Raw genomic sequence first — 17,168 nt, 5'->3', positions numbered from 1 at the left:
TCCTCCCTGACCTCAGCCAGCTAGTCGAGCTCTAGAATCTTCTAACTAAAGTGGCATGTACTACTTGTGAGCTCTGAGGCTGGCGGGAGCCTGGGGCAGGGCAGTGCCATGAGACTCAATGGCCAACCCCCCGCCCTTGCAATCTGAGTGAGTTCCAGCATGTGGTAACTGCTCTTGCCAGTCCATCCCCTACCACAAGAGCATGCCTTGGCCTCCCTCACCTCTGCTGACTCTGAAGGTTTTACTTAAATTACTTCCCTACCTCAAGCCTTGTTTAACATCCATCTGTTCCAACAACTTGTCTCTGTCCTCTTGAGTGCCTTCCTATATTAACTACACATTCCAGTAGATTCACTGTTTCTGTGTTTTACTTCCTACATTGTATTTTGTCCTTTATTATCTAAAATGTCATGAAAAAGAATATTATCCCTATAAATGCACTGAGGATGATTTGGAGGAAAAGGTACAATGGAAATCTCTGGTGTGAACAAGAAGATTGTAATTATGTAGTGCTGATGACAAAGGACCAATGGGTGTCTCTGTGTTGGTTTCATTAATGACCTCTGTAGTGCCATCTGTCTTTGTTTTCCTTTACGTCAGGATCATAAACAGATGAGGTTTGAACGACTTTGTGCTTTGAAGAACTATCAAATTATGTCTTACCTTATTCTGGATTCCTGTTATCTGTAACCTCTACTTGGCATTTAACAAAGCACTTTTACACGACTATTCTGTGTCCATCTTGTTCTCATTTTCTTCTCGACATCTCAAAGTACTGAACATGAGGTAGACTCACAGAGAGCCTACAGCCTACATTTGAGAGTTCACCCCATGCCCGGGGATGGCATTCTCCCAAGCCCAATTTGTTCCTCTGAGGAACAAGACACCAGAAGTCCGAGCAAGTAATCCCAGTCCAAAGCAACATGTCTCTCCCCGGGACCCACTTCCTTTGTGTCGAAGTCATCGGTTTTTGTTTTCGTTGCACTTGTCCAGGACTTGGGCTGGGGAAGTGGGGTTGCAGGAGGGGATGTGTTGGTCTGAAGGGTGGAAACCACTCTCCTAAAGCACCACCCTGAGAACACACGGAAAGCAAACATGCTCTGGCTGGGCCTACAGTCACCATTTACAGCTTCCTTTCTACAGCTGCAAAAATATTGCATCAGGTTGTCAGTTTCTGACTTTGTTTTTGTTCAGTAAACAAAAATAAAGCTACTGATGAATGCCATTAGTAAATGTGAGTTCTCGTCCCATGGGCCACGTTTGTGAGAACAAGGCCTGAAGATTCCTCTACAAGTTAACTCTCCTGGAGGCTACTCTGCATGAAAACTGTCATTTCCTATGTTTCATGCAGGGTTGGACTGGTTTGCCACACAGAACCGTATGTATACCTGGCTTTATTTACATAGAGTCAGAAATAAGGGCTTCATTTACCTTATGGCAAGAATATCCTCCCAGACTGCTCAGTAACCAGAGCAGGCAACATGCCTGAAAAGTCCAGCTGCTGAGCCAAAGGCCTAGATAGACTCAGTATTACACAAAGACACTGATAAACATAGCCAGAAGATCCCAAGAAGTACACAATATAAATGCTTTATTGCTAGCACAGAGGTTTCTTTTTAAGTAAATTAAAAGAAATAAATCTTCATTTTCACATTCTATATTGCAGTTCAAGGTAACTAGCTGGTTAGTGGATATGTTCATGGGGGACACAGGCTATAGGAGGAGAGCATGACATTCACACGAAAGAACTCAGAAATGTGGCATCTCTCAAGGCATCCAGCCACTGTCCTTTGTCAATAACAGCAAGTAGAGGTTTCTTTAAAACATCATGAGTAGACACAAGGGTTATAAATAGACAACCGGCAATGTTAGAAAGCAGAAAACCATTAAATACAGAAGGCTATATATGTGTTGCCCATTATTTCATATACTCTCGGTTAGGTTTGGTACTTTTAAATAAGTGATCTTCATCTAGGTTAGAGATGAATTGGATTCGGCAGCTGGAAGGGAAGCTGACACTGCCCATGTCATGGAGCCTTCACTGGGAAGCAGCAGGGTGGTGCTCAGCTGGGAGGAGAGGGGGACAGCGGGCCGGCCTGTTTCACACCATGCCCCCCACCCTGCCAGGAGGCCAAGAGGCAAGAAAGGTGTGTGGACGGGCCACGGGCATGACAAGTGGAGCTCTGGTGGGGCGTGGCAATCATGGCACACTGGAACACTACAAACGGAGAAGGAAACCTCCAGGCCTGGCCAGCTCTTCCAAGGTTACCACCAGCAGATCTAGGGCATGGGGGCCAAAAGTAACACTTGCTACACCAGGACTAGCAGGTGGTGGGCACAGGGGACTGGGGGGCAGAAGAGACTGTGGATTCCAACTGCAGGGAGAATTCACTTCATATGAATTGTCTGCAGAACTGAACATGGGATTATTTCTACAAGGCACCCAGCATTACCTTCTTTCCAAATTCTCAAGTCCACTCAGATCACTTTTTGGTTGATTTGAAAGATAAGCTTTGGAAAAGATCTTATCAATCTGTGAAAAACAACCCAGACCCTAACTTATTCCAGAATAATCAAGAAGGAATTAAATGCATACATGCACATGTATGTATGCACACACACACACACACACGCACACACACACACATCTCTCACACACACCCCCAAACCATGCAGTGAGCCCCGAGGCTGTGAACTACACAGAATGGTCTCTGGAGCTCCATCTCCTGATCTTTCACTCAAGTTATTTATGGATGTAAGAAAGCCAGACTGGGTCAGAAACTTCCTAAGTTCTTTCTCCTTAGTACATCTGTAGTGTACCAGCTCCTGGCATTTTCAATCTGGTCTGGCTCTAACTAAAACCATTTCATGTTTTGCTTTGAAGAAATGGATAACATGAAACGGTAATTTGGCTGCAAAACCTTGGAAAATTGTTCCCGGCCCAAACATCTGCCTCAAATGAGCTCAGCTGAGATCTCCTTGGAGGAGCAGGAGGGGAGCGTGAACAGAGAGAGCCTGGAAGAGGGAAATGAAGACAATGGAAAGGCTCCCTTTGCTCCTGAGTGAGGTCCTCTGTGACAGAGGCACCAAACAGTACAGCTCCCTTATTCAGGCCCTCACCCCAGAAAGACACACTGGATGTGCCCACGGCTGCTCCCCAGCCTTTATCCCATTCCCAATATTTGGTATCATTAAGGTGATCCCTCACAGAGTGCCAAGAAACCACGCCCACTGGCTTGCATTCATTACACCCAGCGAATGGTCTACATGCTGTCATTTGAATTGTTAAATAAGGACTAAGTATTGGGGATTCCTGAGAGCTGGGCCCCACAGGGAAAGCAGAGAGGGGAATCGTGCAGGCTGGTCTTCACCTTCCTTCTTGGCCATCTTAAGAGTTCTTCTGGGGGATCTTTACTGTCACAGTCTTAACTTCAGAGTACTCTCGCAAACCAAATTCTCCCCTGAAAAACAGAAAAGGGCAGAATCAGGCTCCTGAGGCCAAAACATTCCAACGTGGGCTTTCCCCTTCAGGAAATGGGGTAGAAACTCCACTCCTACCACTGGACACCTGGGATGTGTCTGTGCTCTCTTGGATCTCCTGGAGATCTAGTCCACTTCAACTGAAAGAAAACCATGAGGTTCCCAGGTAACAGTCCTCTCGGCTTGGGATTCTACATTCCTTCCCATTAGTCCTTGGGTTTAATGTGTGTGCTCAGTCGCTGAGTCGTGTCTCTTTGCGACTCCCTGGACTGCAGCCAGCCAGGATCCTCTGTCAGTGGGATTTCCCAGGCCAGAATACTGGAGTAGGTTGCCATTCCCTTCTCCAGAGGATCTACCTGACCCAGGGATCGAACCCAGGTCTCTTGCATCTCCTGCATTCTTTAACACTGAGCCACCTGGGAAAGTGGAAACAAATACCTAAAGGCCTCCCATGGAGGAGTACAAATCACCTATAATGCCTTAAAAATAGAACCCTAAATAAATACTGTCCACAGTTCTCCACAGAGTCAGGGGAAAGAGTCAAGAAATCAAAATAACTGACTGAAGAGGAACTGGGATGTGGTAGTAAGCTGTTCCCTAAGACTTGCCTTTGGTCACTTCCCCTCCTGGCTCACGGCACTCTCTGGGATCTTGGTCATGGACCAAGGAGTCTGTGTCATTTGTAGACAAACACTGACGGCATTGCTAGCATGGGGCAGCACTGGGCTGGGTGAAAGAGAAACGACATAACTGGTCCCAGCCTCTGAGGAGCCCGCAGGTGGTCCTGCCTGAGAGGGAGGGGTGGGTGCCAGGTCACCTGCCTAGGTGGCCATAGGAGATGAAGCCCCGCGACTGCTGCTCTACGGATGCTGGGGCGAGGACAAGCCTCCTTGACACCATGCTCCTTTTCTTCACCTCTTTTCTCAAGTTCCTTCTCATTTTACCTCTCTTTTAATGTCTCTTTTTCTCTTCTCTATTTCATTGTTACATCAAGTACGTTCTCTCAATTTTTTTCTATAAAATACTTGAACTTTTGTCTTCTTTTCTTTTTAAAGTCACTCCTCTGTGAAGCTTCCCCTCACGCTCTCAGAAGCGTGCCCTACTCCTCTGTGTTCAGAGCACCTGTGCCCGCCTCCACTACTGACTGTCTGCGCCAGGGAGCAGGGTGCGGGAGGGAGGTGGCCGCTCTGTCTCCCTCACCAACCTGGGTCTCACTGATACAGCTTTCCGTCCTCCCCCACCCCAGTGTGTGGCCCACAGCGCCAGGCTGAAGGCACCTGGTGACTGGGGGGGTTATCGGAGAGCTCTCCTGGCACCGCGCAAGGCTCCTCATGCATTTCCAGGGCCTCCTCCGAGCACCAGGGCACCTGAGGGGTCATGCCCCCCCAGCCCCCAGGACATCAGAGACCGGGGCAGGCAAGCGTGCTGTCCTCTCATCTGCACTGGCCATCTTGCTCCAGGGATGAGAAGAATAAACTTGGGATTGCCCCACTTGGTAAATGGTTCCCTCACTGGCTCCAACCAGGCTGTCTCTTTATTACCAGCTCAGCTCCGGCTCTCACTGGGCTTTTTCCTGCCCCTGGGCAATGGTGCATGTGTCTCCTCATCACAGACATCATCTGCCTCCTGTCTGAAGCGCGGTTACTCCCTTCTTGTTCCCTTGCTTGTGCACGCACTTGGGGCAGACCCTGAACCTCCCCTCAGATCTCTGGCTAGGCTGTGAGAAACGTAAGAAAGCCTTCAGAGGCAGGAGCTTGCACTCCAGTGCGACTGTCAGACCCCAGATCTCTGGGTGCTCAAAGCAATGGAAAGCCCTACTAGACTGGGGGCACTTCTCCCCTGGACCCCAGGCAGCCAGCTGCAGTAAGCGCTCAGACTGCTCTAAGATGGAGGGCTGGGTTCATATCTGCTGCAGGAGGAAATAACACCCATGGGCCCGACCGCAGGGAAAGCCAGCGAGACGTCCTAGGGCACTGAGTGAAGCTGAATGCTGGGGTGGGGGATCAGCAGACAGCAGCGCCCCCTTGGCTTTGTGTTAACTGGCTGTGTGCCTCCAGCCAACTCTTCCCCATCTCCTGGTACCCAGCTGTCTTTCTGACATCAGTTTCTGAATGTTAGTATACATACCACTCATGAAGCTTGCTTAAAGCGTAGGTTCCTGACCAATCCCTTCCTAAGACTCTGTTCCAGTTGGTCTGGGGAAAAGCCCAAGAGACCATGAGATGGGTGGTTACTGGACCCAGACTTTGAGCAATACTGCTGTAAGGTCTCTGAAAGCCTTGACATTTCAGTTCTTCAGCTATTTTGCCATCTCCTTCCAGGGTCTTTCTCTCAGATCTACTGAAATTTTTCTTAATCCAGTTAAATTCTGTGGCACAGACAGTTTCACAGTTAAGGAAGAAGCTCACTGCTGCACAAAAGGCAGATGCACTGTTACTGACACGCCCCAATATCTCTACAAGGGCATCTGTCCAGCTGGGTCATGGCTCAGGGCACAGGACATTTAGAAGCCTGTATTCATGCATGGATGTGAGAGTTGGACTGTGAAGAAAGCTGAGCGCCGAAGAATGGATGCTTTTGAACCGTGGTGTTGGAGAAGACTCTGGAGAGTCCCTTGGACTGCAAGGAGATCCAACCAGTCCATTCTGAAGGAGATCAACCCTGGGTGTTCTTTGGAAGGAATGATGCTAAAGCTGAAACTCCAGTACTTTGGCCACCTCATGCAAAGAGTTGACTCATTGGAAAAGACTCTGATGCTGGGAGGGATTGGGGGCAAGAGGAGAAGGGGACGACAGAGGATGAGATGGCTGGATGGCATCACCAACTCGATGGACGTGAGTCTGAGTGAATTCCGGGAGTTGGTGATGGACAGGGAGGCCTGGCGTGCTGCGATTTATGGGGTTGCAAAGAGTCGAACACTACTGAGCGACTGAACTGAACTGAATTGAACTGATTTCTGCTTCTTGGCCAGACTAGGTTATATTCCCAAAGATGAACCAAACTCGGCATACATATGAGGTAAAGTAAGATGTTGAATTTTGGTGTCTCTCAATCAGCCATTTTAGGAAATCACTTAGACTCACGCATAAAGCAAACAAGGGTTTCTGCCTAGGGTGTCTGTTTCCCTGCCCTTTCCTTTGGCTTACAGCAGCATTTCTCAGAGCAGGGTCCCTGGATCACCTGTACCAGAATTATTCCAGAAATTTGTTAAAAATGCTATCCTGGGCCCTAGCCCAGATCTACTAAATCAGAACCTCTGAGAGGGATGTCACCAGATAGGCGTGCTTGGCAAGCCCCTCTCCCAGCCTGCAGGTGACTCTCCCATGCACCCGCATACTGTACACACACACACACAGACACACACAGACACACAGACACACACAGACACACACACAGAGACACACACACACACACACAGACACACACATACACACACACACACACACACACACACACACACACACAGATTCAGGGCATCCAAACAGCACTTCTTGTCTTCAAAGCCTGTGTCCTTAGTTTTTAAAATGCAGAGGTTCACAGCTTTCTTTCCATCCCCCAGGTTTGTGACACATATTTTGTAGCTTGGGCTTTATGACCTCTTGTCTCAGGAGAGCTTAATGAGATGGGAAAAGACATGAAGACTGAAACAGATGGAACTAGCTGAACAGGCAGAACTGAGAGAAACAGCCCAAGTCTCTGACCCTAGGAATTAAAGGCCAACCCACTAGGTGAAAAACCAACTCTGAATATTCATTGGAAGAACTGGTGCTGAAGCTGAAGCTCTAGTACTTTGGCCACCTGATGCCAAGAGCTGACTCACTGGAAAAGAGCCTGATGCTGGAAAAAACTGAGGTCAGAGGAGAAGGGGGTGACAGAGGATGAGATGGTTGGATGGCATCACCAATTCAATGGACATGAGTTTGAGCAAGCTCTGGGAGATAATGCAGGACAGGTAAACCTGGCATGCTGCAGTCCATGGCGTTGCTGCAGTCCATGGCGTTGCTGCAGTCCATGGCGTTGCAAAGAGTTGGAGACAACTTAACAACTGAACAACAATCACCAGGTAACCTGCAGAGGGCAGCCCTCTCCACAGCTCTCTGTAGGGGAGCAATCAGAGGCTCAGACAGCCCTCAGAAAGTGCTACCTCCCTTCTCTGTGCCTCTCGGAGGCGGGCAAGGTGATGCCAGGAACCAAAGTTGCATAGAGCCTGCAGGCCTTAAGAGAAACAGTTCTGTCCATCTGGAAGGTGAAGCAGAGTTTCTGGGACTGTATTAAATAAGAAGGAAGAGTGAAGGACCAGGACAGGGCAGGTTCTTCTATTTGAAGCATTTCCTACCACTCAGGGTCATTTAAGGAAGAGAAAACATGTTTTGGGGGCAAACAGGGACAAAGACTCATATAATTCAGACAAGATGAAGTGAGTCTCATCAGAGAGTACTGTTTCCTAATTGTTTTTTAACTGCATGGAGAAGGCCAAATCACTGTTAGTGCCTATGAGATGAGTAGAGAGAGAGGCCACTAGTCTGTGTGGTTCTGACACAGCCAAACTATTCCCTGGACCTTCTTTCTAGGCAAGGGCAATGCTTCTGATAGAAAGTTCTGCACTGGACAATGTCACAAGCTTGAATCCTGGTGGAAGGCTTGCCCCATGATGAGCGTCCAGGGCTAGCCTGGGATGAGAAACTGCTAACCAGCGGTTACATATGACAAGCCTATTTTACGCCCATGACACACGCTGTTAATGACCTGTAACAGTCTATGTGAGCGGCATTTCCAGAGCCAGTGACGACCCTGACATTTCAGAGGCCGAGAGAGCACAAACACATGGGCAGGGAATGAAACAGGCTGAATGCATCTTGAAAAGCAGGAGCAGAAAGTTAAGGCAAGTTAAGAAGAGATGAGCACGTGGAGACTTTATAAAAGCTGAAGGAATACTAGTAACAACAAATACTAATAACAACAAATGGGTTCTGGCTGTAGAGCAAGTGGGAGGTTCTGAAGGCCAGAAGCAAAGGTTCAAGCAAGAGCAGCTTCTCACTGGTGTCACCACAGACAGAAAGCAGGCTGATGATACTAGCTGAAATTTAGGGAAACTTGTGCTGCATTTCTAAAGTAATACATTTATTAAGAGAAAAAATGGATTGTCTACTTGGCAGTCATTTAGTTGATCAATAATGATGATAGTAGCTCACATTTTCTGAAGGTTTGTCAGACACCCTGATGGATATTTGGCATACTTGATTCTCACATTTAATCCTCACAGCAACCCTGTGGGGGAAGTGCAATAACAATGCCCATTTTATGGATGAGGAGACTGAAGGTTAATGAGATTAAGTAATTTGTCCAAGGTGGCACAGGAATTAAGCAGTAGAGCCAGGGTACATATCTGAGCTGTGTGATTCTAGAAACTCTGCTCTTAGCCTCAAAGCTAAATCTCAAAGCTAAACTTCATTTTCACGGTTTAATGGCTCAGGAGTAGAAATTATTAGCTACAGTATGTAAAGATGTAAATCTTCTGTGCTGGTCATGGGGTCACTCCTCTTCTCCCTAAACACCACACCTTTCTCTCATGGTGCCTTTGCTCACCCCTCCCTCACTACCAACCCTAGAAAAGTATTCCTCTTTCTTCATCTACTTAAATGTTCCTCTTCTTTCAAGGCCAATTCAAATCCTTGTAAAAGATCACGTCTAAAGTTGTTCTGGACTTCTCTGGCTCATACCATCTCTATCACCCCTGTAACAATTTCCAACAAAATGTTAAGTAACTCAATGAGCTGGACCTTTCCCCACAGACCAAGGATCATGCTTTGCACAAAGTATATGCTCAGTAGTTGTTAGCAGGTTAATTGTGAACTGAACATTTGTTTAAAAAAAGGATATATTCAGTAATGCCAGGAAGAGTGGGCATAGAAGATATTTTCTCTTAAGAGTCACAGGATTTAGAAAACATGGAACCAGCTCTTTTCAAAATGAGTGAAAATTCAAGTTTTGGGGATGAGGTATCAGCTCAGGAAGACCCTAGCTACCGTTCCTTCTTCAAAGCCATTCTAAGAATCCATCTATATATGAAACTGCAAATACAACCTCTCTAGTTTTCCTCTGCCACAGTCCTATTTTTCACATCCTTAGCATTGCAAGAGGGAAGTCCTGACCCGAAGAGTCCTTATTAAACCTGATACCCACACTTCCTTGGCCAGACATCACAGAAACTAAGCCACCAAAATTCTGGTTCTAAGCTCAGATCTGCTATTTACTGGCTGTGTAACTTAGGCAAGCTACTTAACCACTCCAACCCTTAGTTTCTCATCTGAACCATCTATGAGATAAACGTAATGTATCTATTCCATAGAATTACTGTGGAAAGCAAATGAGACAAAACCAAACAATGTTAGGTAAGAAGGGAGAATAAAGCTACATGCACAGCAGGCATCTGATTAATACCTATTACTGTTATCGCAAAATCCTTGTAACGGGTCATCTTCCTGTAATCTCTACCAAAACATCCTCTCTACACCAAGGATGCTGCCCTTAAAACCTCTGGTATCTCCTCAGCTCCCACACCTGTCCTCTAAAGACCTTTCAGACTGGGTTTAAAGCAACCTCTCCACTTGCATCTTCAGCAAGTCCCCTCCGTTCACCCCATGTCCAAGCTCTACAGCCCCACACTCAAAAGATCCAATAGGCACCAAGCAGGTGACAATGAGCGAACTGCATACGTGTAAAAATAACAGCAACCAATATTAAGTTCCGTGAACCGCAGAACTCACAGCCGCAACAATTCCACCATGGCTGAATGAAATAAGCAAGAAATTTAGATTTTATGGAAAGCCTCCTCTTTTTGGATGTCAGGTAAAGATTTTTAAATGTTATGAGGAAAAAAACCCAAAACATTTATCTAGGCCAGATTTGTCCCTGAGTAGGCAGTTGGTGACCTGTTTTAAATACACCAAATTCTGTCTTGTGTCTGGACTATTCTGTACTTTCTGTGACTTCATGCACAGGAAGTGTTCTTGCTATTCCCTCTGCCTGGAATATCTTCTCTTAGAAAAACTGAAATGTTATTCCTTCTGAAACTTCATAGGCAAAATTGATTTTTTCTCTGTACTTAACAAGATATTTAACCTACTTCTATAATAGCACCTATTACATGAGATAATTGGTGAATAAATTTTTCTCCACTCCCACTTAAGGTAAGGGCATTGTTGTGTTTTAGTTGTCCTTGTAATGTGTGCTTTGTTTACAGACATGTGTTTTCAACATAGTGTTTGTTTAATGAATGGATGGGAGTAAGAGAATTCACTAATGTGAGTACACTCTGTGCTGCTATTTCAACTGTTTCTCTTTGGGCACCAGCAACTTGGGACACTTACATTTCTCTCCCATTTCCAGACATCTTGAATCCCCCAAAGGGGCTCTGGGCATTTAAGGCATTGTAACAATTGATCCTAAAAGAATAAAACATGTACTGTTAGCGTGAGTTCTGTTTACACAGAAATAATCCCACTGCCATGATATTTCTTTTCCAAGTTCTATTTTTAAATTCCTTTTCCCACATGAGAATTCTATAATTTAAGATTCTGTGTTTGTTTTAAATTGTTATTGGAGGATAATTGCTTTACACTGTTGTATTCGTCTCTGCTGTACAACAAAGTGAATCAGCTATATGTATACATATATTCCTCTCTCTCTCGTCTCCCTCCCACACTTTAGATTTCCTGATTTAGCCAATAGGAAGTGTTCCTTCTCAGGGTGAAGTCTTTAGTCAGTCTCCCCCATCTTACCAGAGCTTATGTGCTTATTTCACATAGGCTCTGAAGAATTACAAGGCCCTGCACCCCCCAACCCCTGCCCCACAGAATGTGTTATGGCCAGAACGAGATTGACCCTGATCTTACCAAACAGTCCCGGCTTGCATTGCAGAAGACACTGTGAGAGCCTTGTTGATGTCGTTAGTAAAGACAGCTGCTACAAGCCCGAAGTCTGAGTTGTTGGCTCTTTCAATAACTTCATCCATAGTCTTAAACCTCAAAATTTCCTGAACAGGGCCAAAGATCTGCAACAAAACAGATGGACCCAACATGGATGCTTTGCCATCCTTTCACCTGTTCTCCAAATTTCAGGCAAGTGTATTCTGCCTTCATCATTTAAATGATGTTTAAGTTTAGCAGAACATAACTGTAAAATATCCCAGACTTTCCCAGAGTAAGATCACATAAGTCTACCTTTAGAGTGTAACACCTCCACTCCCCGGCCCTGCCTGGCATCCCTTCATTTCATTGTATGTTCTAAAGCTGTGTTCTCCACAAGCTCCCAGGCACTGCTCCAGAACTGAGAGCTACTGCTCTGGGTTGCTGGCTGATCTGCAACTGGTCCTCTCCTGCAGAAGTGTGATGATGCTTGGGTGCTTTCTCTTTCCTGGTTAATAGCCTAATGAACCACACTGGGGGGACCTTAACTGTTACCAATGTATTACTGAGACTAGTGATTGATTTTTATGATGATTCTGTTGACCAATAGCACCTACAATCATAAAGTGCCGTCACCTGGCCTCCATCTAGCTGGCTTGCCTTTTTGTCTAGCTTTTTTCTTGAAAGTGGGATGTCCATAGCCATGTTTGTTGCTATTGCATAATGTATATAAGGTACAAAGAACTAAACCTCTAATAGTGTCCACTAGAAATGCCCTGGAAACAACCCTGGGGAAGAAGTGGCTGCTGTTGAGGTCTAAGAGCTACCTCCTCCTTGGCGATCCGCATGTCGTCAGTGACATTGGAAAACACCGTGGGCTCAATGAAGAATCCCTTTAGACCCAGCCCCTTGCCTCCGCACTCGAGCTTGGCGCCCTCAGCCACACCGCTCTGGATGAGCTCTAGGATCTTGTTGTACTGTTTCTTGTCAATCTGTGGAAGAAAGCACATAATGACTCCAAGTGAAATCCTCTCTGAAAATGGATTAAAATACACTCAAGAATCTCTCATTTGTGATTTTTTTTTGAAGTTTCATTCTACGTAATCAAATCACACGGAACTGCTGTTAATTAACCATTTTTGATCTACAAAAAGTGAAATTTTGTATGGTTCAACCTAAGACATCAAGAATTCGAATAAATGCACTGATCTGCTGTTACTGACAAATCGTAACTACCAGTTCAAGATTTAAGCAATGTTTCTCAATGATGGAGATATTGGTTGATTGACTAGTGACTTTTTACAGAAGTAAAAATTAGCCTTATAGACAAATGAATAGTGTAGTGACTTGTACTGATACTAAACAGATGAAAACAACAGAGGAGCCAACACGCAGCCCCTGTACATGGTGCTACACATCAAATCCTATTGGGGTAGTATTTTTATGGAACTACAGTTACACCATCAGAGGAAAGGATTAAGTTTAAAGAGGGAGAGCTAGCACCCTAGTCCATAAAATAAGGTCATTCTTGCCTCCTCCATGAGGCCCCAAGTTACAGAGTTATTGCTCAATTGCTTTTGTAAATAAAATAAAAACCTACACTCACCTGGGTTTGAACTGCTGTTAGAACTTTAGTCTTCTCTCAAATGGCCCCCAAACTAAGGAGATGTTGTTTCTTATCAGGAAAACCCGTGCTCTCATGATCCAGATGAGATCTGGTCTACATATTCCTTTAAATACTCTCAGTTCAAAACTAAAATTCATCTGGGAAAACACTTAGATGAGTGGGGAGGAACTGCAGAGCTCAGGAGTGCAGTCTGCATGGGGTCTGTGGGCCTCCTCCTTCACCACAGTGCATGAGGCAGTCAGAGTAAGAGAGAACCACATGACAGAGGAAAAAGCAGACAGCTCTTGCTCCCTACACATTTACAAGCTGCACGTGGTTTCCCCAGAGTAGGTCGGGTTGGTAGAAAAGAAACCTTGGCAGCCGGTAAAAGGATAAATGGTTTCCAGGAAGGAGAGATACCTGCCCTCCCTGACTGTGGCACCTGTGGGGATGTCTTGAATCCAACAGTTAAGAACTGGGTTCTAGTTAAGATCCATCTTGCCATGCCTTTTTTAGAGCCAAGAGACTCCAATTTACCCCCAAAGTTGATGATACCCTTAAGGGAGTCCTAATCCCTTAGTTTTTCAGAGATAAAGTTTAAAAACGAAAAGAGAAGATACAAGCAAGTAATGCCTTGGTGGCTGTATCTTCAGCCATGAAGACAACTGAGGAGGAGGAGTAAGGAGGCTGGTGCTTTACTGGGCTCCATCACAGCGTCCTACTTCTGTGCTCACCAGGGATTAAGAAAGGACATGTCTATGATTTCTCTACCTGGGGTCCCTGCTCGGTGGTGGGGTCAAAGGGACTCCCCACTATGCGCCTCTTGGCCCGCTCCACACTTCTTCTCACAAATTCTTCATAGATGGACTCCTCCACAAAGATTCGAGACCCTGCCGTGCAGCACTGGCCTTGGTTGAAGAACACACCCTGGTGAGCCTGCTCCACAGCATAGTCCACTACAAGAGGAAACAGCCATGTTCTCAACACCAATCTATGGGACTGCCTCCCTCCCCTCCCCAAAGAACCAGGCATAGTGTCATGCTCACTGCAGAGCAGAACCATGAGCAGCCCAGTGAAAAGCACTGGACTGAGAACATAGCTTTTTCCTACTTCTAACCAGACCCTGACACTACTGGCTATGTTAAGCTTGGCAATCTACTCTTGGAATCCCTTTCTTATTCTATAGAAAAGAGGAATCAGACCACATTATCTATAAAAGGAGTCTCAAACCCCAATAATCCCAGGGGCTGGGCAGATCATGCAGTGGTAGTAGAGCAGTGAGACAGAGACTCAGAACCCCCATGCACAGACATAGCCCAGGGTTGGCAGGTTCCAAGCTTAAAAGAAAACCAGAGATCAATATTTTGTGTAACATTTAGAAGTAAATGTTAAGAAGCTAAGGGGCTTCTTAGGTGGTGCTAGTATTAGAAAACCCACCTGCATCCAAGCAGGAGATGCAGGAAACATGGGTTCACTCCCTGGGTCAGGAAGATCCTCTGGAGGAGGGCATGGCAACCCACTCCAGTATTCTTGCCTGGAGAATCCCATGGACAGAGGAGCCTTGTGGGCTATGGTCCATAGAGTTGCAAAGAGTCGGACATGACTGAAGCGACTTAGCGCACACAGCACAAACACAGCCATACCCTGCATTTGGCCTACAGACTGCCAGTTTGCAATCCCTAATCTATAAGACCTTGCAGTTATGCTTTTAATTAGTGTTTTGGTGAATTAAACTCTAACAGCAATGATCGTCTTTGACGACATTAAATTTCCTCTCTATTTACATATATAATAGCATGGAATTATATAATAGCATGTGGTAACTCATTTTCATCTCTTGTATCTTATATTTGAAAATAGTATTAATAAACCTGGTGTTTGCGTCCTTAGTCATATCTGACTCTCTGCAACTCTATGGACTATAGCCTGCTAGGCTTCTCTGTCCTCGGGATTTCCCAGGCAAGAATACCGGAGTGGGTTGCCATGCCCTCCTCCAGGGATCTTCCCAACCCAGGGATTGAACCTGCATCTCCTGCGGCTCCTCCACTGCAGACAGACTCTTCACCACTGAGTCACGAGGGAAGCCGGTGTCTGCTAGTTGCTAAATGACTGACTCAATGAATCGATCAATGTACTATCAGTGGAGTGCCTACATTTTAATAGGAATTTAGTTATAGAATTCTGATCTCTTTGACAACTAGTATAAAGCTGAATTCTTGGCAAATTCCAAGCTAGGGCTGAAATTCAGGCAATCTGTTTTCTGACATCTCTAATAGTGAAATTGAGGGAGCAGGGCTGCATGTCAGGATGTGGAGAAGAAAATGGATGCTTGAAAGAAGTTTTGTAGTTTCATTCCCTGGGAAGTTTTCCCAAACAGAAGGACCACTCCCATGCAGAGTGGACTAGAGAGCAGCCTATCAGGAGACATGGGGTTTCCCAGATTGTAGCTCCAAGCCTCTGTATAGTCTGACTGCCAAGGTGTGATCATCTCCAATTTAGGTCTATTCATACAGAACTGTGGAGAAGGGACTGGTAACCCACTCCAGTATTCCTGCCCGGAGGATCCCATGGACAGAGGAGCCTGGTGGGCTACAGTCCATGGGGTCCCAAAGAGTCAGACACGACTAAGGGACTAACACAACACACAACACACATACAGAACTGACCGCAGTGTGTCATCAACCTTACTGAAAGCCACGGGGGCAACAGAAAGGGCAGTGGGCAGCTAAACAGAGAAGAGGGTGTGGGTTTGGGACAACGCTGGCAGGGCTGGTGAACTAAAAATTTTAATGATCTACAAAGCTACCAGGCATACATGAGACGTTTCAGATTTCTTGAATCTAGGCGGAGGCTACATTTCCAGTGTTGAGAGGCTTAAACCACACTGTTCTTTCCACTGTGCAGCACTGGCCAAGCCTTCACCTCTTCTATTATATTCTACAACACTGCAGAATCAAAATGGCTTATGATGTCTAGAAAACAAGCTCTATCTGATTATAAGTGGTCTTTCCCAAAAGTGGAGAGAGGTTTTTCTCCTTAGAATGAAGGGTCTAGACTTTTCTCCTTGAATGCCACTTAGCTTCAAAGACCTTTCTCTGCACGTTCTGTCTAAAGTGGAGATAACAAAAGTGACCACCACATGGCAGTGTGCCAGGACAAGGGAGCACATATGTGGTGGACTTACAGTCAGCATCTGCAAAAATAATGTTGGGACTTTTTCCTCCAAGTTCCAGGGTTACTCGCTTCAAATTGCTTCTTCCAGCTGCTTCTTGGATAAGCTTTCCAACCTGAAAGAAGGGCAATGGAGACAGGTTTTGCACATCTTGCAGTTGAGACCATAAAGTGGCCAGAGGCAGCTGTATGCAACAGTGGGACAGGGTAGCAGTGGGCCCTGCAGGGCAAAGCACCCGCTGGATACACAAGATCGGCTCCTGTGGTCACCTTGTGTGGACAAGTTATGTAGTCTGGGATTCAGTTTCATGTCTGTACTGAAGGGAGCTGGAAGACAGCTTTAGTTTCATGATGGAAGGAGCAAGGAAAAGGGGGTTAAACCTGATTCTTAATCACTGAATGATTTTTCTAAAGATAACTGGCAAGCAAAATGTAACCAGAGATTTTCCATCACTACACTGTGGCTTTTAGCTTTGGACTCTGGCCTCTAGAAAAAAGCCAACTGGCTCCACTTGAAAGACTTTTATGAGCATAAAACAAACTCTTCATGTGTCTCCAAAAATGCCAGGTATGACTTTAATCACATGGTCCAAATATATATATATATGTAAATACATATATATATATATTATATATAGATGTGATACCTCTGCTTCTGCCTAGGGCTATAGTAAAAGGATTCCAGAAAGCTGAGGACCTGTCTTTATTTGTGCAATGCCCATTAATCTAGAATCCAAGCAAGCGAGAGGTGAGTTTGAAGAAAGCACTTCCCATTGTGTAGACTCACAGTTAACAACATTGAAAGTATCAAGATAGAAGCATGGATGCAGCACCTAAAGCCCCCATTCAAGAAGGAATGCCTTGCCTCAGTGACTAGGAATGCTGTCGGCTCATTCTGAAAAAAGCTTCCTCACCCAAAGGGACACCCTCCCCTGGGGTCCCACATCCACTGCCTGTCAGTGGCAGTGGCGCCACCACTAGACAGCTCTGCTCCACCACACCCG

At 45.7% G+C, this 17,168-nt stretch overlaps 1 protein-coding gene across 3 annotated transcripts in view; it reads right to left on the bottom strand.

Moving 5' to 3' along the window:
* Positions 1-1,574: 1,574 nt before the first annotated feature.
* Positions 1,575-17,168, bottom strand: part of ALDH1A2 (aldehyde dehydrogenase 1 family member A2) — a 120,068-nt gene continuing 104,474 nt past the window's right edge. For all 3 annotated transcript variants that reach the window (XM_069596391.1, XM_069596392.1, XM_069596393.1), the window contains 6 exons: positions 16,178-16,280; positions 13,765-13,949; positions 12,215-12,379; positions 11,376-11,533; positions 10,851-10,925; positions 1,575-3,461 (listed from right to left, as the gene is read on the bottom strand). In XM_069596391.1, coding sequence (XP_069452492.1) covers positions 3,389-3,461; positions 10,851-10,925; positions 11,376-11,533; positions 12,215-12,379; positions 13,765-13,949; positions 16,178-16,280 — 759 coding nt within the window. In that variant the 3' untranslated portion in view covers positions 1,575-3,388. The remainder of the gene's footprint in view (positions 3,462-10,850; positions 10,926-11,375; positions 11,534-12,214; positions 12,380-13,764; positions 13,950-16,177; positions 16,281-17,168) is intronic.

Source organism: Ovis canadensis, chromosome 7 (assembly GCF_042477335.2).
Source record: "Ovis canadensis isolate MfBH-ARS-UI-01 breed Bighorn chromosome 7, ARS-UI_OviCan_v2, whole genome shotgun sequence".
In the NCBI taxonomy this organism is placed as follows: Eukaryota; Metazoa; Chordata; class Mammalia; order Artiodactyla; family Bovidae; genus Ovis; species Ovis canadensis.
This window is presented reverse-complemented; position numbering and strand designations above follow the sequence as displayed.